Source organism: Myotis brandtii, unplaced genomic scaffold (assembly GCF_000412655.1).
Source record: "Myotis brandtii unplaced genomic scaffold, ASM41265v1 scaffold13, whole genome shotgun sequence".
NCBI classification, from domain to species: domain Eukaryota; kingdom Metazoa; phylum Chordata; class Mammalia; order Chiroptera; family Vespertilionidae; genus Myotis; species Myotis brandtii.
This window is the reverse complement of record NW_005354595.1, coordinates 170,509-192,178: the sequence shown is the minus strand read 5'-3', so window position 1 is coordinate 192,178 and position 21,670 is coordinate 170,509. Positions and strand designations below refer to the sequence as shown.

At 40.2% G+C, this 21,670-nt stretch overlaps 1 protein-coding gene across 2 annotated transcripts in view; it reads left to right on the top strand.

Annotated features, from left to right (window-relative positions):
* KIAA1958 (KIAA1958 ortholog) overlaps positions 1–13,854 on the top strand; it is a 69,137-nt gene extending 55,283 nt beyond the window's left edge. For both annotated transcript variants that reach the window (XM_005859742.2, XM_014534381.1), the window contains 2 exons: positions 1,808–1,980; positions 9,021–13,854. In XM_005859742.2, coding sequence (XP_005859804.1) covers positions 1,808–1,980; positions 9,021–9,827 — 980 coding nt within the window. In that variant the 3' untranslated portion in view covers positions 9,828–13,854. The remainder of the gene's footprint in view (positions 1–1,807; positions 1,981–9,020) is intronic.
* Positions 13,855–21,670: the final 7,816 nt, after the last annotated feature.

Below are 21,670 nucleotides of genomic sequence, written 5' to 3'. Positions count from 1 at the left end.
TATACTTTTTATACGCGGCTAATATTTAAATTGCATTCTTCACTGAGAACGTTATCCCTGGAGTATCTGATTCCAGAGCATGGAGTCAGCGGAACCCAGGTCCAAACCCCGACTCTCACTTGCTAACTCCATGACTTGGGACAGCACAGGGCCTGGCCCAGAGAGTGTATTTCAGTAAATACTGTATGAGTGATGTATGAAGCTATTAAGTGTATGAGGTTTTGTTTCCTTATTTGTAACATAGGTACAGCATTAGGGTTGCTTAAAGTTACAGATAATTTACATAACTCTTGGCATCTAGTAAACATTGAGTTAGTACTAGATATAACAATAATACATTTTATACTAGAATCCTTTCATTAATATCAAGTGAGTCCCAGAAAATACAAGTTATCTCGGTTTATGCGGATGATGAGAGAAATATACCTACATGACTCGGTTGCTACTGATAGCTTTTCTAGCATTGGAATCAAGCAAATGTGAGACATACTGAAGGAGAGAATGAGGAAGATCAGTAGTGTGGGGAAGGGTTACGTAGGAGTGAGCTTGAATTGGAAATGAAAAAAAGACCACTTTCGATTGGTACCAAGACCATGGGAGATGCCGCAGGCTAAGTGTGGGGAAGGTGTGGTGTGAGTGTCCTGGGTGTAGGCAGATGCCTCAGTGGGAGCCGTGAAAGTTGAGGCAAGTTAGGCAAAGTAAGCCAATTTGCAGATCACCTTGCTAACTGAATTAACTTTTCATTTTGCTATTTCTGAGCCTTTAGTTCCTTGTTTGAATATAGAAACATTCTAGAGAAAGAGAACCATTAGATATAAAGTACTAGTTGGCATTGTTTTTACTTTGAGGTGGCCTACCTTGTTTGTTTGTTTGTTTCTTTGTTTGTTTTTAGCCAAAGGTCACGATTTGAACAGTTTGATCCTGGTTTTAGTAGATCACAGAGTATGAGGAAGGGCCCACTAATGGTTATGGACTTACCTCTTTGGCAACCAATGCTTAGGTGGATACATGGAAGCAAACCAGTTTTCATCTGAAGTAATCTGGCGATTGCAATTTAAGATCTGCTCCCCTTTTCTGAAACCATCTGAGCTTTTCCAGAGTATCCCTCTACCTTCCCCTAATATTTCTCTCCCTTGCCCTTGAATTCTGATTCTAAGCTAGCTGATGAGTTGTGGAGTCAGGGCTCAGATATCTCTCTCTTTATTAATTTGTGAGAAGAATTAAAGAAATATGCTGACACCATTTAATTCAAGGCTGCCCAGGATGGCACATAAGACATTTGAGACTATATATCACAGGGAAATAACAGCTCTTCATATGCCAAGGGTAAGGAGAGAGGAACTTGTCTTCTTTTTTGCTGTTGTTGTTAATAGAAGTGCTGTTGTTTTTCCAGTGAAATTTTTAGATAGAACATTCTTTGTTTCTCTGCATTCATTCCCCCCCCCCCCTTTTTTTATTGGAATGCCTGCATTAGTGCATCAGTTAGTGTATATGGCAAAATTGTTGGGATTAAATGCAATTTTCCCCCCCCCCCCCCTTTTTTTATTGGAATGCCTGCATTCGTGCATCAATTAGTGTGTATAGCAAAATTGTTGGGATTAAATGCAAGGTTACTGCATTGATTTCATGCTAGAAATATTGCTCTCTATTATACTTATCCTAATATATGTATACTTGATAGAAATTTCATATTTTGAAAGTGTTATCTCTTAGGAGTTTTCTGTTATTTAGCATGATCCCAAGACATAATTTTCTAAAGAAGGGAATGGCACATTATTTTAATACCTTTCATTTTTTCTGTTTCTAGCGTATTCTACTAAGCTCAACAAATTTCCTGTATTTAATATTAATGATGACTTGAATGATCTGTGTACCAGTGCAGTAAGCCCAAATACTACCAAAGCCACGCGGTATGCCCTGAATGTGTGGCGCTACTGGTGCATGACCAATGGGCTCAAAGATCACACGGACATCACCAAGGTAAGGAACTCTTGAATTTACTTCTTTCAGTCAACTTCACTGAGCTTCCACGTGCCAGGCACTGTGCTGAGCATGGTGGGGAGCACAGAACAGTTGCTTTCTGCCTGGAGAAACCTTGAAAGAACATAAAATAGAAAGAAACATGTCTATAGTACAAAGCAGAATTTAGTAAGTGTTCTATGAATTTATAGATCAGAAATGCCCCCCCCCAAATCAGTTAAATAAATTAATTTCAACATGGTGACACTAGCAAAAGCATTGATAGTTAAGCTGTATTAATGGTAGAGACGTAGAATTTCAATAGAATTGGATAAAGATAGATGTCTTCTGAGTAAGATTTGGAGGATTAGACTCACTTGCCTATAGCAGAGGCTTCATACATGGAAATGATGGGCTATAAAACTAGATTTTGATAACCCTAGCTATAATCTTGTGACTATTGGGAAATCACTGAAGTTTTGTTTTGCTTTTGTTTGAAAGGAGAGATTTTATTTGAAGGATTATTGCAGGGGCAGTGGGGAAGGGACTATTGTAATAGGGAGAATGCTCTTACCATAAGAGTCTTAAGTGTCAAGGTTTAGGCAAAAGGGAAACCATTGAAGGTTTTTGAGTGGGAAGAAACATAATGAAAGCGCTATTTTAGATAAATTAATTGGAAGTGATGAACAAAAATGTAGTTAATATCTTTGGTCCTCATTTGCTTTTCCCCACTGGTAAAATGAGTTCTGAAAATCTCTTCCAACTTGAAATGTTTGGGGTTTGTGACTGGAAGGAAAAATCCTTGGACAGGTAGAGACAGAAGACAAAGATGTTGTATTTTTATTTGGATCTATTGAGTATACATCAGACAGATGTCCAGATGTACATGTCCAATAAGCAGTTGGGAATCTGGGATTTCCAACATGGGGGAAATGTTAAATCTAGAAGGATAGATTTAAAGGTCTTGCAAATAGAGGTTATAATTGAAGTTCAAGGGCAGGTGACATCCCCAAGTTTGGGTGATGTAGGGCAGCGGTCGCCAACCGGTGGTCTGCGGGCCACTGGTGGTCCGTGAGGTCTGAAAGGTTGGCGGCCACTGATGTAGGGCACCAGCAAGAGATGAATAGGAAACCCAGGTTTCTGCTTCTGACAGCACAGTGCACCGGACATAGCAGGGGGCCTCCGTGCTGAACCTGCAGAGAAATAGGGCACCATCACAGGGCCAACAAAAAGGACAGCTGAGAGTGGAACAGTGAGCAGTAAGCACATCTGAAAGTCAGGGCTCTACCTGAGGGCATATGTTGACAAAATTATTAAGGAAGAGAAGAGACAGGTAGGTGAACTGAAGAATCCTTGATTGAAGAGAGGACCCTGAAAGGGGCTTGAGAAGTTCTAGGTGAGTAGCATACCCTGGCTCCTCACAGAGTTATGTGGTAATAATCTTTGAAGGGAAATGTTCCTTCAAAGTAGATGCTCAGGTTTTTTGCAGATTAAAACCAACTAAATATGTGCTCATTAAAAAAAAAATCACAAGCCACTCAAGGAAAACAAACAACAGATTTAGACATCCAGGATTTTAGATAATAGATTAAAGGCTAAGAATGGATGAAATGTTTATAGAAATGAAGAGAATTACAGTTGACCCTTGAACAACATTGGGGTTATGGGTGCCGACCCCTGCAGAATTGAAATCTGCATGTGTGGATTCCCAACTATGATCAAAAATAAATACTGCATAAAAATGTACAAGCAATAACAAACTAATCAAAATGAGCAGATTTGAAAATAAATTGAAATTTCCACTGCGGTCAGAAGGGAATGAAAAGATCTAGATTTATCCTCCTGCTGTAACAATTAGAAAACTGGGCCCAGTGTATGAAACAACCCTTTTCAGACGTGACAGGTAGCAGAGGATTGATCCCTAAGAGAAAGGTAACAAATGAGATGAGTGCTACCAGGTCTCAGGCTTTCTGCCTGGAGGCAGTTTCTGAGCTGCAATGAAGGGAGGGGAACCCAAGCAGAGCCTGGGAATAAATCTTGTTGAGTTGAGGGGAGACAGGGATCAGGGTCCAGGGAGGCCAAGGACATGAGGATACTAGAAAGAAGTCCCAACATCCATTGAAAAGTATGACAAACCCAGAATTCAACAATTTCTAGCATCCAATCAAATATTACCACTCATAGGAAGAAGTGGGAACATGTGACCCATGCCCAGGAGAGAAATCAGTTCTATCTTTCACTTCTGGCCAATTTGGAGAGCCAGATTTATCCTCTTGCCTGAAACAACCAAAATGCAGACATGGATTTTAGAGTTAGCAGACAAGGGCATTGAACAGTTATTATAAAGAAGATAAGCAAACGGCCAGGAAGCACATGAAAAGATGCTCAGCTTCATTAGACATCAGGGAGATAAATGCAAATCAAAAGCACATGAGATTCCACTTCACATCCAGTAGGAAGGAAGGACTGGAATTTTAAAAAGATGCGACAGAAGCTAACATGTGTTGATGAGGATGTAGAGAAACTGAATCCTTATACACTTCTGGTGGGAATGTAAAATAATGCAGCCTCTTTGGAAACAGTCTTGCAGTTCCCCAAAAGTTAAATATATAGTTACTCTGTCACCCAGCAATTCCACTCCTAGGCCAATACCCAAAATATGGAAAACATAGATTATACAAAAACTTGTACATAAATATTCATTATAGCATTATTTACAATAGCCAAAATGTAGAAACAACCCAAAAGTCAGATGAATGAATAAACAAAATGTGGCATATCCATACAATGGAATTTTATTTAGCAATAAAAAGAAATGAAATACTGATACATGCTACAATGTGGATGAACCTTGAAAACATTATGCTAAGTGAAATAAGCCAGACACAAAAGGACAGATATATATGATTCCATTTATGTAAGGCACCTGGAATAGGTAAGTTCATAGAGACAGGAAGTAGAATGGAGATTACCAGGGGCTGGAGGGAGGAGGAAAAGTGGGATTATTGTTTAATAAGTACAGTTTCTATTTGTAATGATAAAAAAAAGGTCTGGAAATGAATAGTGGTGACGGTTATACAACATTGTCAGTGTACTTAATGCCACTGAATTTTACACTTGTAAATGTTTAAGATTGAAAACATATACATAATACATATATATGTGTATTATGACAATTAAAAAAAATAAAAAAAATGTAACTTTCACCTTTAAATTCACCTGTTCTCAGAGACCCCCATTTTTGGTTCTTCATCCTCACTTACCTTAACCTTTTCTAGACCAGAGGTCAGTGAAGTGCTATGAAGACAGTTGTCTATTACTGGGACACTTTCTATTTCCATGCAGGAATCCATGAAAAGAGTTTCATTTCTCCATACCCTCCATGGCTTAGATAACATATGCATCCCAGGTGATGAAAATGTTCAGTAGAGTACACCTACCACCACTTCTTTAGGTACTAGTATTTCTTCGTTTCCCCTGTGTTATCTAGAATATGGGTGAAGAAGAAGATGTATTTCAATCCTCTGTAATCTACTCACATGGGTCACTGAAATATTTTTAATAATAAATGCTTAAGAAAGAGGTCAGTATCTTAGAGAATTTATCCAATAATTATTTACAAGAAAGAACTGAGGCATCTTGGCCCATATTCTTTAATCTCACTTTCTTGGTCTTAATGCAAGATATTTTTAGTCTAGATGTGTCTTTAAAGATAGATGTAACTAGCAGAAGACAAAGTAGGTAACACCTCTTGGTCATGATTTGGCAGCTGGTGAGCCTCAAATTTGTTTAAGAAACAAAGCAAGGAATCTAATGAGACTTCAAAATATCATCTATATAAGTAGAGTATACACTGTCATTCTCATTCTGTGATCATTCTTTGATCTTCTCTGAGTATTTAATTTAGTATTTTTTTAAAACAGGTGTGACCCAATCCTCATTGTTCCATCTCCCTCAAGGTTACTATGTCATTGATTTCTATATTCCTTAAACTCACTCAGAAAATAGAGCACCTTGAAGCTCAGTACCTATCTTTCTAAATAAAGTAAAATTTGGTAACTGCAAAAGCAAAATCATTTTGTTTACCATCAGAGTGATGTAGTTCATAGGCATTTCTCCACTTCATCCCCCTAGACAAGATTATCACAAAGGGAAGTTTGAGGCATTCTCCTAAAAGTAACTCTTGCTTTTTACTTGTCTTATAACTCTGTCAAGTTTCAAGGTTTGCTGTGTAGTTCCAGAATTTTGGAATTTGCCTAACATGTCAGTTTTTGTGTGTTTTTTTTCTTATTTTGTTCTTTACCATCTGAAGTCATCAGCCCCATGACTGAGCTCTTTTTGTTTTTAATTTTTACATCAAGGGAGCCAAATTTATAATCCAGGGTGAACTTTTGAGATGGTAAATCTATTCACAGTGGTTCTTGCAATGTCTTTATAACAAATTGAAGACCTTGGTAATCTGGCAGAATAATCCCCAACCAAAACTCAGTCCAAGAAAACTAAGGAGGCAGCCAACACAGGCCAGAATGAATGGTTTCTTGTGTGCCAATAATATAAATTTTGTGATTTGACATTTCTTCTTGCTTTTGCTGTGATTTTACTTTGAAACTTGTGGTATTCAAAGGACTTGTATGCATGCATATAAGCATAACCAATGGACACAGACACTAAAGGGTGAGGGCATGAGCGGGGGGTGGGGCAATGGGAGATAAGGACACATATGTAATCAATAAGAATTAAAAAAGAAAGAAACTTGTGGTATTCTGTGTAAGTCAGAAAAATGTTCTGATTGATAAGTCACCTTGGTTCTCCTGACTCCAAGGTTAATTCATTGATTTAACCCATGTCCATTGGGCATCAGTGATATAGTTCAGGCCTTCCAGTGTGTAATGAAGACCCAGTCATGTATAAGGTGCAGTGGACTTTCAGTCCACTTTGAGACATAGACATATAAATAGATAAAAGTTTGTGCAATATGGAGAGAGCCATAATAAAATTTAACTGCCATGGGATCCCAGGTGAGAGAGTAATTTTGCTTAGGGAAGCTGGAGAAGCCTTTATCTAGACAGCAGAATTTGAGCTAGATCTGAAATAATGCATTGAAATTTTCCCAAATAGAGAAAGTTAGTAGAAAATGCATTCTAGGCAGAGGAGGTAGCATGTGCAAAGAAATAGATGCAGGAAAGGGCGTTGTAGTTTCTATCAATGACGCAAAGTTCAGGGAGGCTAGGAATAGAACACAAAGAGAACAGATGAGGAGGCTGGAGAGATAGGGTGTGTACCAGCTACCTATCGCTGCATAACAAACCACCCCAAAACTTAGTGGTATAACACAACACTCATTTTACTTGCTCATGATTCTACAGGTTGTGCTCAGCTGGGTGGTTCTTCTACTGGGTTCAGTTGGGGTATACATGTGGGTGCAGTCATCTGATATTAGAAGACAGACAGCTTGTCTCCACTTCACATGTTCTCATGGTCTAACAGGGCTTTCTCACAAGGCAACATTGTACTAAGATGATGAAAGCAGAACTTGTAAGAGAACCTGTAAGACAAAAGCAGATGAAAGCGGAATCTCTTGAGGCCTAGGCTTAAAATTCACACATCGTCACATGTTACATTTTATTGACCAGAATAAGTCACAGCCAGCCCAGGTTCCAAGGGCGGGAAAATAGATTCTACCTCTTGATGGGAGGAACAGCAAAGTCACGTTGCCAAGGGGTATAGGAATAGGGAGGGGGCAAGTTATTGTGGCTATTTTTACAGATAATCTACCACAGAGTGGAGCCAGATTGTGAAGACTTGCAGATAAGGTAAACAGTTTGGAATTTATCCTAAGGGCAACAGGAAGCTATCAGAATTTGTTTTGTTAAGTGAGAAGGTAATAAATAAGATTTTCTGCTCAAACTTCTTACTTAGGAGCCATTTCTCTCTTATAATTCCCATGGTTATTGCAGAAGCCATCATGTTAGTACAGTGGCCCATTTTTTGGTCAGTTGTTTGGATCAAGAGTGGGCCAATCAGAAACCTTCCCTTGGGTTTTTTTCTTTTCTACTGATAATGAGAGTTGATCTCTTGCCAATACCTGAAGTCATCAGATGTAAACCCAGTACATTTTTCTTATCTGTGGAACAAATATTGATATCGAAACCCTGTGGATCATTGATCCAGAGACACTTGCAAACCTATCCTGATAAATTCAAGTGACAATTCAAGGATTATTAACTCGTCATATGAGTCATCTCTCCCTACAGCACCATGTTTAGGGCCAGCAGTACCAAATATTATGTGCAGATATCAAGGAAATTAATGTTGGAATGATTCAGAGTTTGACAAGTTTAGTTCAGCAATTCTTTAGAGAGGATGGTTGCATTTTTTAAAAACAATATTAACATGTTTCTTTTATTGTAAAAATGAATTATTAAATCTCCAGTGCATCTGTTAACAAGAAGTTTGTGGGGGTTTTAAATCTTTATTGTTGAAAGTATTACATGTGTCCTCTTTTTCTCCCATTGACCCCTTGTAGTCTGCCCCCACCCCAGGCCTCCATCCCTCTATTGTCTGTGTCCATGGGTTATGCATATACGCATACCGATTCTTTGGTTGATCTCTTCCCACCCACCCAGCATGGATGGTTGAATTTTATTGAAGGGGAGGGAAGGAAAGGATTTGCTAGAAAAGAGAAGAAAGGGCTTTCCAGAGAGGAATAGTGAAAGTTATAAAGGCCAATAGTAACGATATCATGTGTGTGTGTTCATTACTGTTTATAAACCCTTTCGAGTCCACTGCTTTAAGCATTGTAGTAATTCTTTGAGAAGGTGTTGATCATCATGTCCCATTTTACAGCTTGGAACACTGAGGTTTAAAGAGGTAAAGTGGAGCCAAGTATGGAACCTAGCTCTTTCAGCTTGAAGTTCACTGTTCTTTCCACTATGTCATGCATCAACTCTTTAGAGGTCTTGTCTACAGTACCGCCCCTGGTGAGGGGTAGGAGCAGGAAGGAGGGGTCTGGCTCTTTGGGTGTCCTCAAATGTGTAACCTCCGTGTTTGTCTCATTTGAGATCCCTGCAGTGAAGTTGAACGAGCTGCTTGAGAACTTTTACGTCACCGTTAAGAAGAGTGACGGCTCGGACTTCCTGGCCACCTCGCTCCATGCCATCCGCCGGGGCCTGGACCGCATCCTGAAGAATGCAGGTGTGGGCTTTTCCATCACCAGCAGCACCTTCAGTTCTTCCACCAAGAAACTCAAGGAGAAGCTGTGGGTCCTGAGTAAGGCAGGGATGTCAGGGGCCCGTTCTCGCAATATCATCTACTTCTCCCTCTCCGACGAGGAGGAGATGTGGCAGGCGGGGTGCCTAGGGGATGACAGCCCCATCACTCTCCTGTCCACTGTGGTCAAGTACAACAGCCAATACCTGAACATGCGGACACTGCAGGAGCATGCAGATCTGATGTACGGCGACATCGAGCTGCTCAAAGACCCACAAAACCAGCCCTATTTTGCCCGGACGGACAGTGTCAAGCGAGAGAGTCGGAGTGCTTCCACTCGCATATGTCACGGGAAAATCTACCACGAGCATTCCAGGGGGCACAAACAGTGTCCTTACTGCCTGCTCTACAAGTACATGTACATCCACCGGCCTCCCACCCAGATGGAGGCCAAGTCCCCTTTCTACCTTACCGCCAGGAAGGAGGCTGTCGACATGGGCAGCGTGTGGTATGAGGAGCAGAGGATGGGACTTCGGTCTCTTCGGGGAATTGTCCCAAACTTAGCCAAGAAGGTCAAGCTGGAAAACTGTGAGAACTTCACCTTCGTCTCATTTACTCAGGTCTCCAGGAGGCTTGGCTCCCACAGCTGCTGCCAGTGAGCCTGCCCTGGGTCCGGGCCACTGCCATGGGGCAGCCGGGGATGACCGTGACCTCATGGCCGGACTGGCCTCTGTCAGTGTGACCTGCTGTTTCTTTGACTTTGGATTTTTTTTTAACTGAAAGTAGATGATTCTGAATACTTAGGATGTTTCATCCAAATGTGTGTCACCTTTGTTAAATTATGGAATCTAATACAATGTGTAATTGCTACATACACAGGAGCAAGGACGTTCATTTTTTCTAGTGCCTTTTTAGCACAGATTTTCTAAAAAAAAGAAGAAGAAGAAAACTTTAGTGATTTTCCCCCAAAAAAATCCCAGTAGACTAGTAGCTTTAGAATGTTTTGAAAACTATATACGTTTTGTTGAATTACACTCACAAAAAGAACCAGAAAGAGAGGCAGACATTCACTATTTCCAGAAGAAAAATTGCACTTGACACTCCTCTTTATATTGTGTTGATGGATAACCGAGTTCTGCAGATTAAGCAGCCTTGCTTGGTGGAAGGTGGTGGAGACGCACTCGGCCTTGCTCTCAGCACTGGGAGGAGCTTCCCTCTGCATCGGCGAAGACAGTTTCGTGGGAAAAGATGAATGCGCCAGAAGCTGCTTGTGGGAGCAAGGTTTCCAGTAAACTAGACGGTGTGTACCATGAGGGCGTCGCCAGTAGTAAAAGAAGAGGCTTGGAAAAGCGATCTGGATCAAAATGTGAAAACCTCCTGAAGCAGAAGTGCCTATGTCCTATTTCTCAGCACCACGTGAAAGCTCTTTTCACTTGAATATTTTTTAGAGTTTTTTTTTTCTTTCCTTTAATCTGTTCTTTGTGTCACACCGTTGTTCTGTCAGCACGTAGCACTGGATCTGTAAAAGAGCTAAAGGTAATGTTGAGGCTGAGCCAGGAAAACCCAACCAAACGAGCTGCAAAGGGAACAGATTGAGAAATGTGTTGCGCTTTGATATATTTTGGTCAACGTATGACTTTTTCAGCCACAGTAGGTATCATCATTTTAGGTTGGCACCAGTGTTGGGGACATAGTGCTATAGGCAGCCGACCAGGTAAGCAAACCCAGCAGTAAGGACCTAGTTGTAAAAATCCAAGCATGATGATAGGTTTTTAGTTTAAAACCATTTCACTCAGGTAAAATCCAACCTGACCCCTTGTGATGGAAACATCAGCAGAATTTTCTACCAACTACTCCGGACGAGAAGTAGAAAAGGAGCCCAAAGAGTGCTAATTAATAATAATAATTTCCTGGGGTCTTTATTTTGTATCTGAGGTAAGACTGCTACAGCTTTGTACCATTGTATTCCTTGTGTATGCTTTCTAATTCAAAATTAAAATTCCGGTATAAGTTGGAAGAGCAGGAGTCCTAAAATCAGCCCTATTTCTTTTTCAAAATATTATTTTATTATTTATTTTAATTAATTGTTTTTAAAAAACATTCACTGGTCTCTGAAATATGTAATGCTTCCGTTCCCAGAGAAGACTCAACCAATGCTGCCTTACGGTTAACGTTGTTCCCTCTTTAGTTCCTGCACATTTGTAATGTTGTTAAAACTAGTTGCTCTTTCCTGAATATAGTTTCATTTTGGTATGTCTCCATCTGTATCTGAATAGCAGGTAACATTTAAAACTCAGTGTTATGACGTGGTAGTGCATACTGTTCTAGTATGGTTTCCTATAGTGATTTTAGGGTTTTGATTAAAAAGAGACACAAAGCATTAGGTACAGTTTCCTTTCGCTTGCTAAGCACCCAAAGGATATTTTGTTTGTGGAAAGCAGATGGTCATTTTTTTTTTCTTGTCAGTTCTGCACTTAAACAGAAATAGAACCCGTGTGAATTATTGGTCAGAGCCTGCAGCCTAATTAAATAAAACCTCCATTTGTATTTTAAATAGATTCAAGAAGAAATTGCCATTAGAATCCCTGGGATCTCGTCAGATTTGACATTCCCAGAAGTAGCAATAACTGATCCAGAGGTTGAAATCTTTCTGTTGACAGTGGCTTTTCATCAGCTGAATAACCATCTCTGCCTCACATTTGTTACTTATTACCCATTTGATGTCATGTAAATCCCCGAGTTCTGAAGTGAGTGATTATAGTAAAAAAAAAAAAAAATCAGGAGGTGGAATCGTCAGTGATAGCTGATGGAATGAAAGAACTGTCTGAGCATCTTGAATGCCGTTTATGTTATGATGTGCCTCCTTGGGGAGTAGGAGTGAGAAAGAAAACACATTTATCAAGTGCTGTTCTGTGCCACCCATTGTACCGGGTCCTTTGTCTACTTTGTAACTGTGTGGAGATGTGACTGTTTGTATGCACACACACACTTAGTAAACCTCCTAAAATGGTAAAGCACCTATCCATCTACATGGCTGTGCCCATCCTCGGAGGCCCTGAAGGGGTCAGGGTGGCTCGTTCTAAGGCAGTGGTTCTCTTTCCAGCCCGCTCTACACCATACCCACCGGGGACGCCATGATTTTCTGCTCTACCCCTGAGCCGGGAACAAGGGGAATCCCAAGAGAAGGAAGTGGGGGAAGTTAAGAGTGTCCCCCCACCCTCCTTGTCTTTAGTTCTTTTTGTTTGTATGTTTGTTGTTGCTCAAAAGTGGGAATGAATATCAGGAATTTGCAAGTTCACCTAGATACCAGTTGCCTCTGGCTCTGCGTCAGGGATGGTGGTGCTGTGGGTGTTACAAGAGACCGATGGAGTCCCCTGGGTGAGCTCTCGCCCTCAGCACCTCCGCATCTGCTCCAAAGTGAGCCCTGCTTACTCGGCACCTCCTCCCAGAATCCATCAGGTCTCCCCTGGGAAGTCTATTCTGCCAGAGATAATAGGGCGTCAGCTGGAAGGGTATGATTCAATGAAATAGAAAGCGTTTAGCACAGCACTAGGCACATGGTAAGCATGCAATAAATATTAGCTATTTTAGTTACAGCTTTTGGTAATAGTAATAACTATTATTATTATTCAACTGATCTGCATTGCGCTGCTTATTTCTTCCATTGTGGAGATTCTCTCCTTCAAACCGTTGAACTTGAAGAAGCAACCAGGCCTTATAGTCTGGTCACATTTATGCCCATCAGTTCTACCTCCAACACAGCCACGCCCTGATACCTCAGATAATGAGCAAAAATAAGTGAAGAATGGAGAAATGTTAAGAGGCTTTTTATAAGACAGATTTTCCATGTTTAGTGTGTTTGCAAAGTTAACCCAAGTTGTGAAAGAAGTAGTCTTGGTCATGTGGCATTTTCCCGCCTGGCTTGGATTATGCATAGGCTGTGTTCCTCTCCCTGGCTGATTAAATGGTGTTTGAAGAAACGTGGGACATTGTTACCTTGATTTTGATTTTGATTTTGATTCAGCCTTATTAAAAGCATCACGCACCATTCCACTCCCTCAGCGTGTTCTTAGGGAGGATCTGGACAAAATGATCCCCTCGGAGAAGCGGGAGCCTCTTGTAGTAGGAAGATGACTAGACTGGTAGCCCCTTCACTACTCACTGGGCGAGTGCTGGTCTCCCTCTCCTCGGCTCATTGGAGTGGATCATCCCCAAAGTGAATAATGTCACCCTTCTGCAGTTTTGCAAAACCGTATCAGTAGGTAGGGGCAAAACTAGGAAGCAAAATTCCTAATTCCTCAAGGTCATAGAGTGAATCTCTAAGTGAGTGCTTCTCACTAGACTGGAATGCTTTCTTTAGGAATAACAGTTTTCTTGAATTTTCATGTTTCACAATGTCTAAAATTATTTTGCTATCTTTAGGCAGCAGACTGTTGATTATTTTTCGGTTTAGGCTAACACTGACCACATGCTACTACTTAAATAAAGTAAACAATGTTTATTATGCTTTTCCAGCATGCATCACTGTGCTTTTATTGAAATCTGGATTGCTGAACAGTTTCGAGCTGGTAACCGGTTAACTTTAGGCATCAGTAAATGCAAAAATGAAGACCTCCAAGAAGAATTACCTCATTTTCTTTTTTAAAAAAAATATATTTTATTGATTTTTCACAGAGAGGAAGGGAGAGGGATAGAGAGCCAGAAACATCGATCAGCTGTCTCCTGCACACTCCCTACTGGGGAGGTGCCCGCAACCAAGGTACATGCCCTTGACCTGAATCGAACCCGGGAGCCTTGAGTCCGCAGGCTGACGCTCTATCTACTGAGCCAAACCGGTTAGAGCTACCTCATTTTCTTCATACGAGCTGCCATTTAGTCTAAGTTAAGGCCCATTCATATTTACAGCCCTAAACAGAAGAATACATTAAAAGTTTCAAAGGCAGCCCTAGCGGGTTTGGTTCAGTGGATAGAGTATCAGCCTGTGGACTCAAGGGTACATACCTTGGTTGTAGACTCCTCCCCAGCCCAGGCCCTGGTCAGGAGGCAACCGATCGATGTGTTTCTCTCACATTGATGTTTCTCTCTGTCTTTCCCTTTCTCTCCCACTCTGTCTAAAAAAGATCAATGGAAAATTATCCTTGGAGGAAAAGTAGCAAAACACACAAAAAAGTTTCAAATTCATATATGTCTTTAAATGCTTTTGCTTTCAGGGTGGATTTCTAATGCTCTATATTAAAAGAGAAACATTCACCTGTTTAGGCCGTGATCTTAGGTAAAAATCTTTGTTGTATTTTCCCGTATCGAATAACCACCTTAACAAAAACATGAGCAGAGGGAGAAGTTGGTGGTGTCCTGAGGCCAAGTTCCCTTTCTTAGGGGAGAGGAGGTTTTGGGATGATAAGCTAATTTATCTCTGGAGATTATATACTCTGTATTTATATATTCTGACATCACAGGATTTCCCACAATTCCTTTGAGGGAGGCTACCCATCCTTCTGGCAAAGTTTGCCTGTTACGATGATTTTGAGAACTTCTAGTTCTTACTGTTCAAGAAATCCAGAGAAATTCCACATGTTTAGCTGTTGATCAGAATCAGATTTTTATGCTCAATTAAAGTGCTTTATTATTTATCAAATGCGGCTCATATGGGAGTTAAGAATTTCAGGATATATTGATTAAAACCAAAAAAAGGGTCACTGGATTATGGGTCAGTGTATTAGTGCTTCCATTACTATTAATAGCAACTAGGTGGGTCCCTTTCCCCCACTGAGAAGAGAATGGGCTCCTAAGTATTTTAAGATCAGTAGAACTGATTGGATTCCTTTGTATTTAACTACAGTTAACATTGCCATTTGTTCAAAAGTTTCTAGAAGGTTCAGATTTGACCAACTCTATGCTCTCTTACAGCTGCCTCACATTCTCATTTAATTCTCACATCTGCTATGCAAGGTAGGTCTAATGATCCCCATTTTACTTATTGAGAAACCAAGGCTCAGAGAAGTTAAGTAAATTTCCCAAAGCGTCATAGGTTAATAAGCTGGAGAACTTAAGTTTGAACCCAGGTCTTCTGACTCCAAATCCAGTGCTGTGCTCAATTCACGAGACAAAACGCCTTCTTCAGGCCCACAGAAGTCCATGTATCACAGAGCTTTTAAAAAATTAAACACAATTTGTATTTGTTTGAGAAATATTTTATTAAGCCATACCATGTCACACCTTATATGTACTGTCTTACTAATCAATTGATCACATGTTACAATTCAGTAGTTCCTGGAAAGCATTATGAAGGAGAATAACATTTCCTACCTACTGAGAACCTTGTCTTTATCCAATAGATACTTCTTTATCCTTTATCTACATAGAAGTGCAGGTGGTTATGCCAATTTATTCTAAGAAAAGTCACATAATTTACAAACCACTTGTTTTGACCCTGGTATCACTGCTTAGGTGTAAAGGTCTTCCTAACCTATGTCACAATTATATGCTCAGGTTTCTTCTTTTTAATATTGGTGTCAGAGGATTTTTATAATCTTTGAGATTAAGGCACCCTCATAGCAGAATACATATTTAGTCATTTGGTTTTTATTTTTACCTTTATCAGGACATGTAGAATATAGGTAACTCTGAGATTGTGTAGTCAAATTCCCTCATTTTACCAGGAAAGAAATGAAAGCCCAGAGGTATTTAAGGGCCCATCCAAGGTCAGCAAGACAATAAGTGGTAGAATGAGAACTAGAAAATCAATCCAGAACTCTCTTCCTTTATACCATAGCTGGGAAGATTTGGATTTTTTAAAATTCAAACTATAAGAGAAAGTTTATTGGAGAAAGTCACAGAGGTAGAAGTGAGCTGTAGAAGAAGTGGGCTCAGGAAACAAGTTACAGAGGCAAAAAGAGGGGCCCTTATTACTTAGGAGAAAGGCGCCTGGGAGTAGGGGTTCAGATATGCTCCATAGAGAGAACCGCCAAGATTTGGATTTTTTTAAAGTTAATGAAAGGAACTGCATCTGTCAGAAGGACATCAGGCTATTAGAGCCCCCAGTGAGCTTCTGCCTTCCCAGAAAATCACTCATCAAGACCCAGGGGGAGGCCAAATCTCAATTCTGGAATCTGGAAGCACAGATTCTCTATCCTCCCCACCCCACCTCCTCTTCATTCAGTCCAAGACTCCGCATCTTAGAGCTGAAATATGAGCAGAAGGCAGTGAGGACCTGTTAGAGGTGTAGTGCATTCTCAGATAAACGCCCTGTAGGTGAGAGCAGAAACGATAGGTAGCAAAACATGCAAATATTGTGATTTCTTCATGTATGCTGTTGGATCAAAGAGGCAGAAAGCCTGGTGATCAGAAGGAAAAGGATGCCACTTGAATAGTCAAGTGCTGAACTAGGAACCGGACTTGGGAATCTGCACATGACCTTACCATAAGCCTCTGTATTAGAAAACAGGGTTTGACAAACACTCAAGTGGACAGATGGTGTAACCAAGAAACACTGGGTCTGGGAAGAAAGGACCACATTTAAAGATGAATATAGAGAAAAAAGGCAAAATGCGTATTTTAAAAAATGTGACTGAAACAAGGGAAATGAACAGCTTTCAGAACATTTGAAAATGAAAGTGGTCTGCTGCAAGAAACGAACATGTTAGATTTCTTTTTTACCATAATTGAAAGAACAGAAGAATTGCTTCAGTGCAGCAATAGTTCTTTTGAAATGGGAGTGGGTTCAGAGAAAAAGGCAATAAAATAACATGAAAAAGAAAATTGATTAGAAAGGATTGTAAGGAAGCTAAAAACATTAAAATCTACATTGGAAGCAGAAAATAATACTGGTGCTTAAAGAAAACACACAAAACTCAATACTATGAAGGACAAACTCAAGATTTTCTTTCTAATGTTCTTTCAAAAGCAACAAGAGATGAAAATACTGGAGAAAGGAACCGAATTGAGAAGACAGAACATTAGCTGACATTACTGATACTTGCTTTTCCTGGGGGCAAGACTATATTGAGAAGAAATACCATCAACCATAAAAATAAAATCTTTCCTGAACAGAATGAAAAGTTGTGTGTGTGGATTGAAAGGACTAACTGCATTCCAGGCCAAAAAAACAAAACAAAAAACAAAGTGAACGAGTCCACTACGCAAGCACCTCATGGCAATAATTTTAAACTACCAAGGATGGGGAATGAAAACGCTTGCACTCATCCAGTCAGAAAGTAACAAGTTGCCTATCAGAAAACAAAAGAGCATTTTGGCTTCAGACTTCTACTGTATAGCACCAAATGCCAGGAAATAATAGGGGACTTTGAAGGGAAAGTTGTGACTTTGGAATTTGATACACATTTTATATGTTAAGATACAGAAAATATTTTTAGTTATGATGAGCATTCAGGATATAAACCATCGATATAATACTATTCTTTAAAGGTAAATTATACTGAAACCTACAAAGCTTGGTTAATATATATATATTTTTTCTTACTATCATCATTTCAAGGGACTCTGGGGTATTACACATCAGATCATTACCGGCTAAAAGAAGGCTATGTATGCTGTTGAATAGATAATGTGGCTAGAAGCCACATGTCTAAAAGTGCCCAGGTCCTCACATGAATAGGCTAAACTAATACAAGGAAAGGTACCTAAAAATAACAATATATCAGCCTGGTGTTTCTTCATTTTTATTACTGAGATCATGTATGATCACTCTGGTATCAATAGCAAATTCAGACGCATCTTTTACAAATAGAATTTAAATTGCTCAGTTTTCCCCACTGCTATTTAAAACCCTCTATCCTGGGAGGGTCCCTTCCTTCTGAGTGAGAAAATGCAAGGCGTCCCCACGTTTGCTTTGGGGTCTGATAGCCTAGACTGGAGCTGACTGCGGCCACGGCCACCCCACGTGTTTCTCCACTCTTCTGAAGCTCAGCTAACAACAAGTGCAAAATTAGAAAATTGCAGACTATATATCTGTTTTCAAAAGAGCTCAGATTTCGGCAAAACCATACTTGTTTTAGAATACAAATGCAAGAAAAGCTTAGTTTCAACAGCAGGAAGCTGGCCTGGAGGAGTGAGGTGCTTTCCATAGCTGTACTTGAATGATCTTTTTGTTGTTTTTTGTTTTTAATTTTTTTTCCAATTTACAGTTGGTATTCAATATTATTTTATATTAGTTTCAGGTGTACAGCATAGTGGCTAGACATTTACATATTCACAAAGTGATCCCCTGCAATAATTCTACTGTACTTGAAGATTTATGGAACTGTGTTTAAATTCAGCAAAAACTAACAACGACATACCCAATTAATTACTTCCGGGGTCCACAATGTTAGTGTTAGAACTGAAGCTGGGTTGTTTTGTTTTGTTTTTCATGGGCTTGCACTGGAAGGGCTCGAAAACACAGAGAAATGTCTACTCTGTATTATTATTATTGGCCTTAATGCTCAGACCCTTCCTGTCAGAATAAAGGTTTTATCTGTGCCCCAAGTGGACTTGCCCATTTAAACCCTAAATTAAATTTTCAACACCACCAGCCTGTGTGCTCTACATCTAGCCATAGAGTAGTTAGCGGCGGCTTTGCATTTGCGTGGTTTGTCGCTCAGCAGTGCAGCAGACTCCTCCGGATGGAGAGAATCTCTTCTGGACAGAGTCCAAGTGGAACCTTCCCCAAGGTCTCCCCGCCTGGCTGCGACTGACAGAAGTCTGTTCGTTTTAACTATTCAGAGAAAAAACACACTGCTTGTATTTAATATTTCCCATGTGGCTGTATATTCCACATGATAGCAACAAAACTGTCCTACTGTTTGCACTGTTCTGGATATGTTTTGTGGGGTGTGTGTGTGTGTGTGTGTGTGTGTGTGTGTGTTTAATGTAGAGGAGGGTACCCATAATTTCTTAACACTGGAAACATCATTTTCAATGATACAGGAAATGGTCAGTCACTTGAATGATTTTATTGTACCATTTTCAACTTTTTCTTTCTTCCCCCGTGAGGCCTGCATATGCACACACACGCATGTGGACCTGGGAGCACACGAGCGGGGAGCACGTGTAGCGTCTGTTTCCTGTCAGTGTCAGAGTTGGAAGGGATTTTCTTGTTCCTCTAATCCTGCTTCTAGTTGATAGTCTAGTTGAGTCCGTTAACAATTTGCAAGGTTCTGGGTTTTTTTAAGTTGTTGTTATTGTTTGGTTCGGTTTATGTACATTGCAGCTTGACTGTTTAACTCAGATTTTTGAAAAAAAAATGTTAATGTATATTTTATGTCTGTTTTATTAAAATAACCTAGTTATTTTAACTTAATCAGCAGTATGTATGGTTTCTGAGTGTTTATTATTTTAGTATCACATTCCTAGAAGTAGTGTTTTCCTTCGTAATTTGCAAACTGTTAGGACATCTTGAGCAGTTCTATACCCGTAATTCTTCTTTTTAATGTGTTTTTAAATTGATTTTTAGAGGGAGGGGAAGTGAGGGAGATGGAAACATCGATGCTTCAACATCAGTTGGCTGCCTCCTGCACGCCCCCTGCTGGGAGTCAGTCCCGCAACTCCGGCATGTGCCCTGATGGGGGAATCGAACCACTGACCTCTTGGTGCATGGATTGATGCTAACCACTGAGCAACACCAGCCGTGCCCCGTATTCTTAATGTTTCTGAGCTAATGCTCTTGGTGAAATAGTTCTAATGGACTCTCCCTCCAGGTTTCTGACTTGGATGTATTCACTGGGCAAGCTGAGAGCCCATTTGGAAAACTCGCTTACTGATTGTATATGGACCATTGTGTACATGACTCTAATTCGTGTTTTCCTGCTCTTTAAATTATTCTTTTCCACTTTTGCAGAGTAGATTAACCCTAAAAGCTTTTAAAGTAGTAGTTTACTGCTCTATATTTACAACAGCTAAAACATTCCGAAGAAATTTCTGAGAAATACTTCCGAATGAGAATGGTGGTGACAATTTTATTGACAATTATTGACCTTCAGGCAAATTGACTCCTCTCTTCTCATTGTTCTACTTAGAGCAATAATTTTTAGAACTTTTAGACTCCCAAACCTGTTAAAAAGTTGATGAAAGCTACGGACCAATTTCTCAAGAAAATGCATATATGCATGAAACATCTTATATACATTCAGCCAAATTTAAAAACTCTTGCACTAGATTTTTTAAGACATGTTTTTAGAACATGTCTTTCTAAGATATGTTCTTAAAATATTTAGGAATTTGCTTCAAAATAATCCAGAGGGGTAGAGTAGTGCAGCTGTAGATGTAGATACAAATTGGTATTGAGTAGATAACTGTTAAAGCAATTCAATGGATATGTGGGAGTTTGTTATACTGGTCTCTGTTCTTTTGCATATGTTTAAAATTTTCTGAGGCAGAATTTAAAAATAAACACACACACACACACACACACACACACACACACACACACACGCTCCCATAGTAAAGATTCCATAACCCTTCCTCACCAGTCTCATAGATCACAGAATCTCCAAGCTGAAAGGAAGGACCTGAGGGTATTGACCCTGAAAAACCCAGATGAGACCCCCCCAGATAAAACCAAAGGTAGATTCTCAGGTGAGAATGCTGGGTTGTAGCAGTAATGGCAAGAACTAGTGAAATCTGAATTCTTACTGTTAACATGACTTCTTTTGTACCTACCAGATGGGAACACATTTTGTTCTCTCCCTTTAATTCCGAAAGTAGATCTGTGGAAATCTTTGGGGTGGATTTATGACATACAGGTTGAGCTGTGATCCAGTACTGCCCAAAGCACTGTGAAGACTGGAGCTCTGAGCCAGGAGGTCCGAGGGCCTGGGCTCGCACACAGCCTTGTAGGCCTTGAGGACAAATATTTTCCACGAGAAGTTGCTATAGAAACTGTGTGCTACCAAAACCTCGAAAGGAGGGGACCTCCAGGCGATCACCAGCCAGGGATGCTGCAGGGTAAATGCCTGGTGCTCACCCACTCTCGCCGAGGTGTCCAGCCATCATTTCCAAGTGCTTGAGGGGGTCTCTCATGACCAGTACTTTTCGGGTGGTTTGAACCTATTCCATCTCCGTTTTCTTGCCCTCGCCCGGATTAAGACCTGGAGCCCCAGAAGGCGCACCCATCTTCCTCCCCAATAAATTTCCTTTTCCTTTTCTTTCTTTCAGTTTCCCTGTTTTATTTCTTCCTTTACTTGGGAGCATTTTTATGACCAGTTTTGCTGGGAACACACCAGGGACGGTCATGAAAGACACTAAACAAGATATATTTCAGCAATAAACAAGATTCTCGTATTTCTCACGGGATCCCAAAGAAATGAGGATGAGAAATAAAAATTCCTGCTGGAGTATTTACAATGTGCTCAGCTGTTGAAATGTTCAAAATGCAATCATGGAGGGTAATTTAGCACTTTTCTAATACAATTAAGGATGGTAATAATGTTGAAGAGTTTGGTCAAATTTAAAGAACCCAGTGAATCTTTAAGGACATGGGTAAAGAATCCAACCCCCCCCCCCCCAA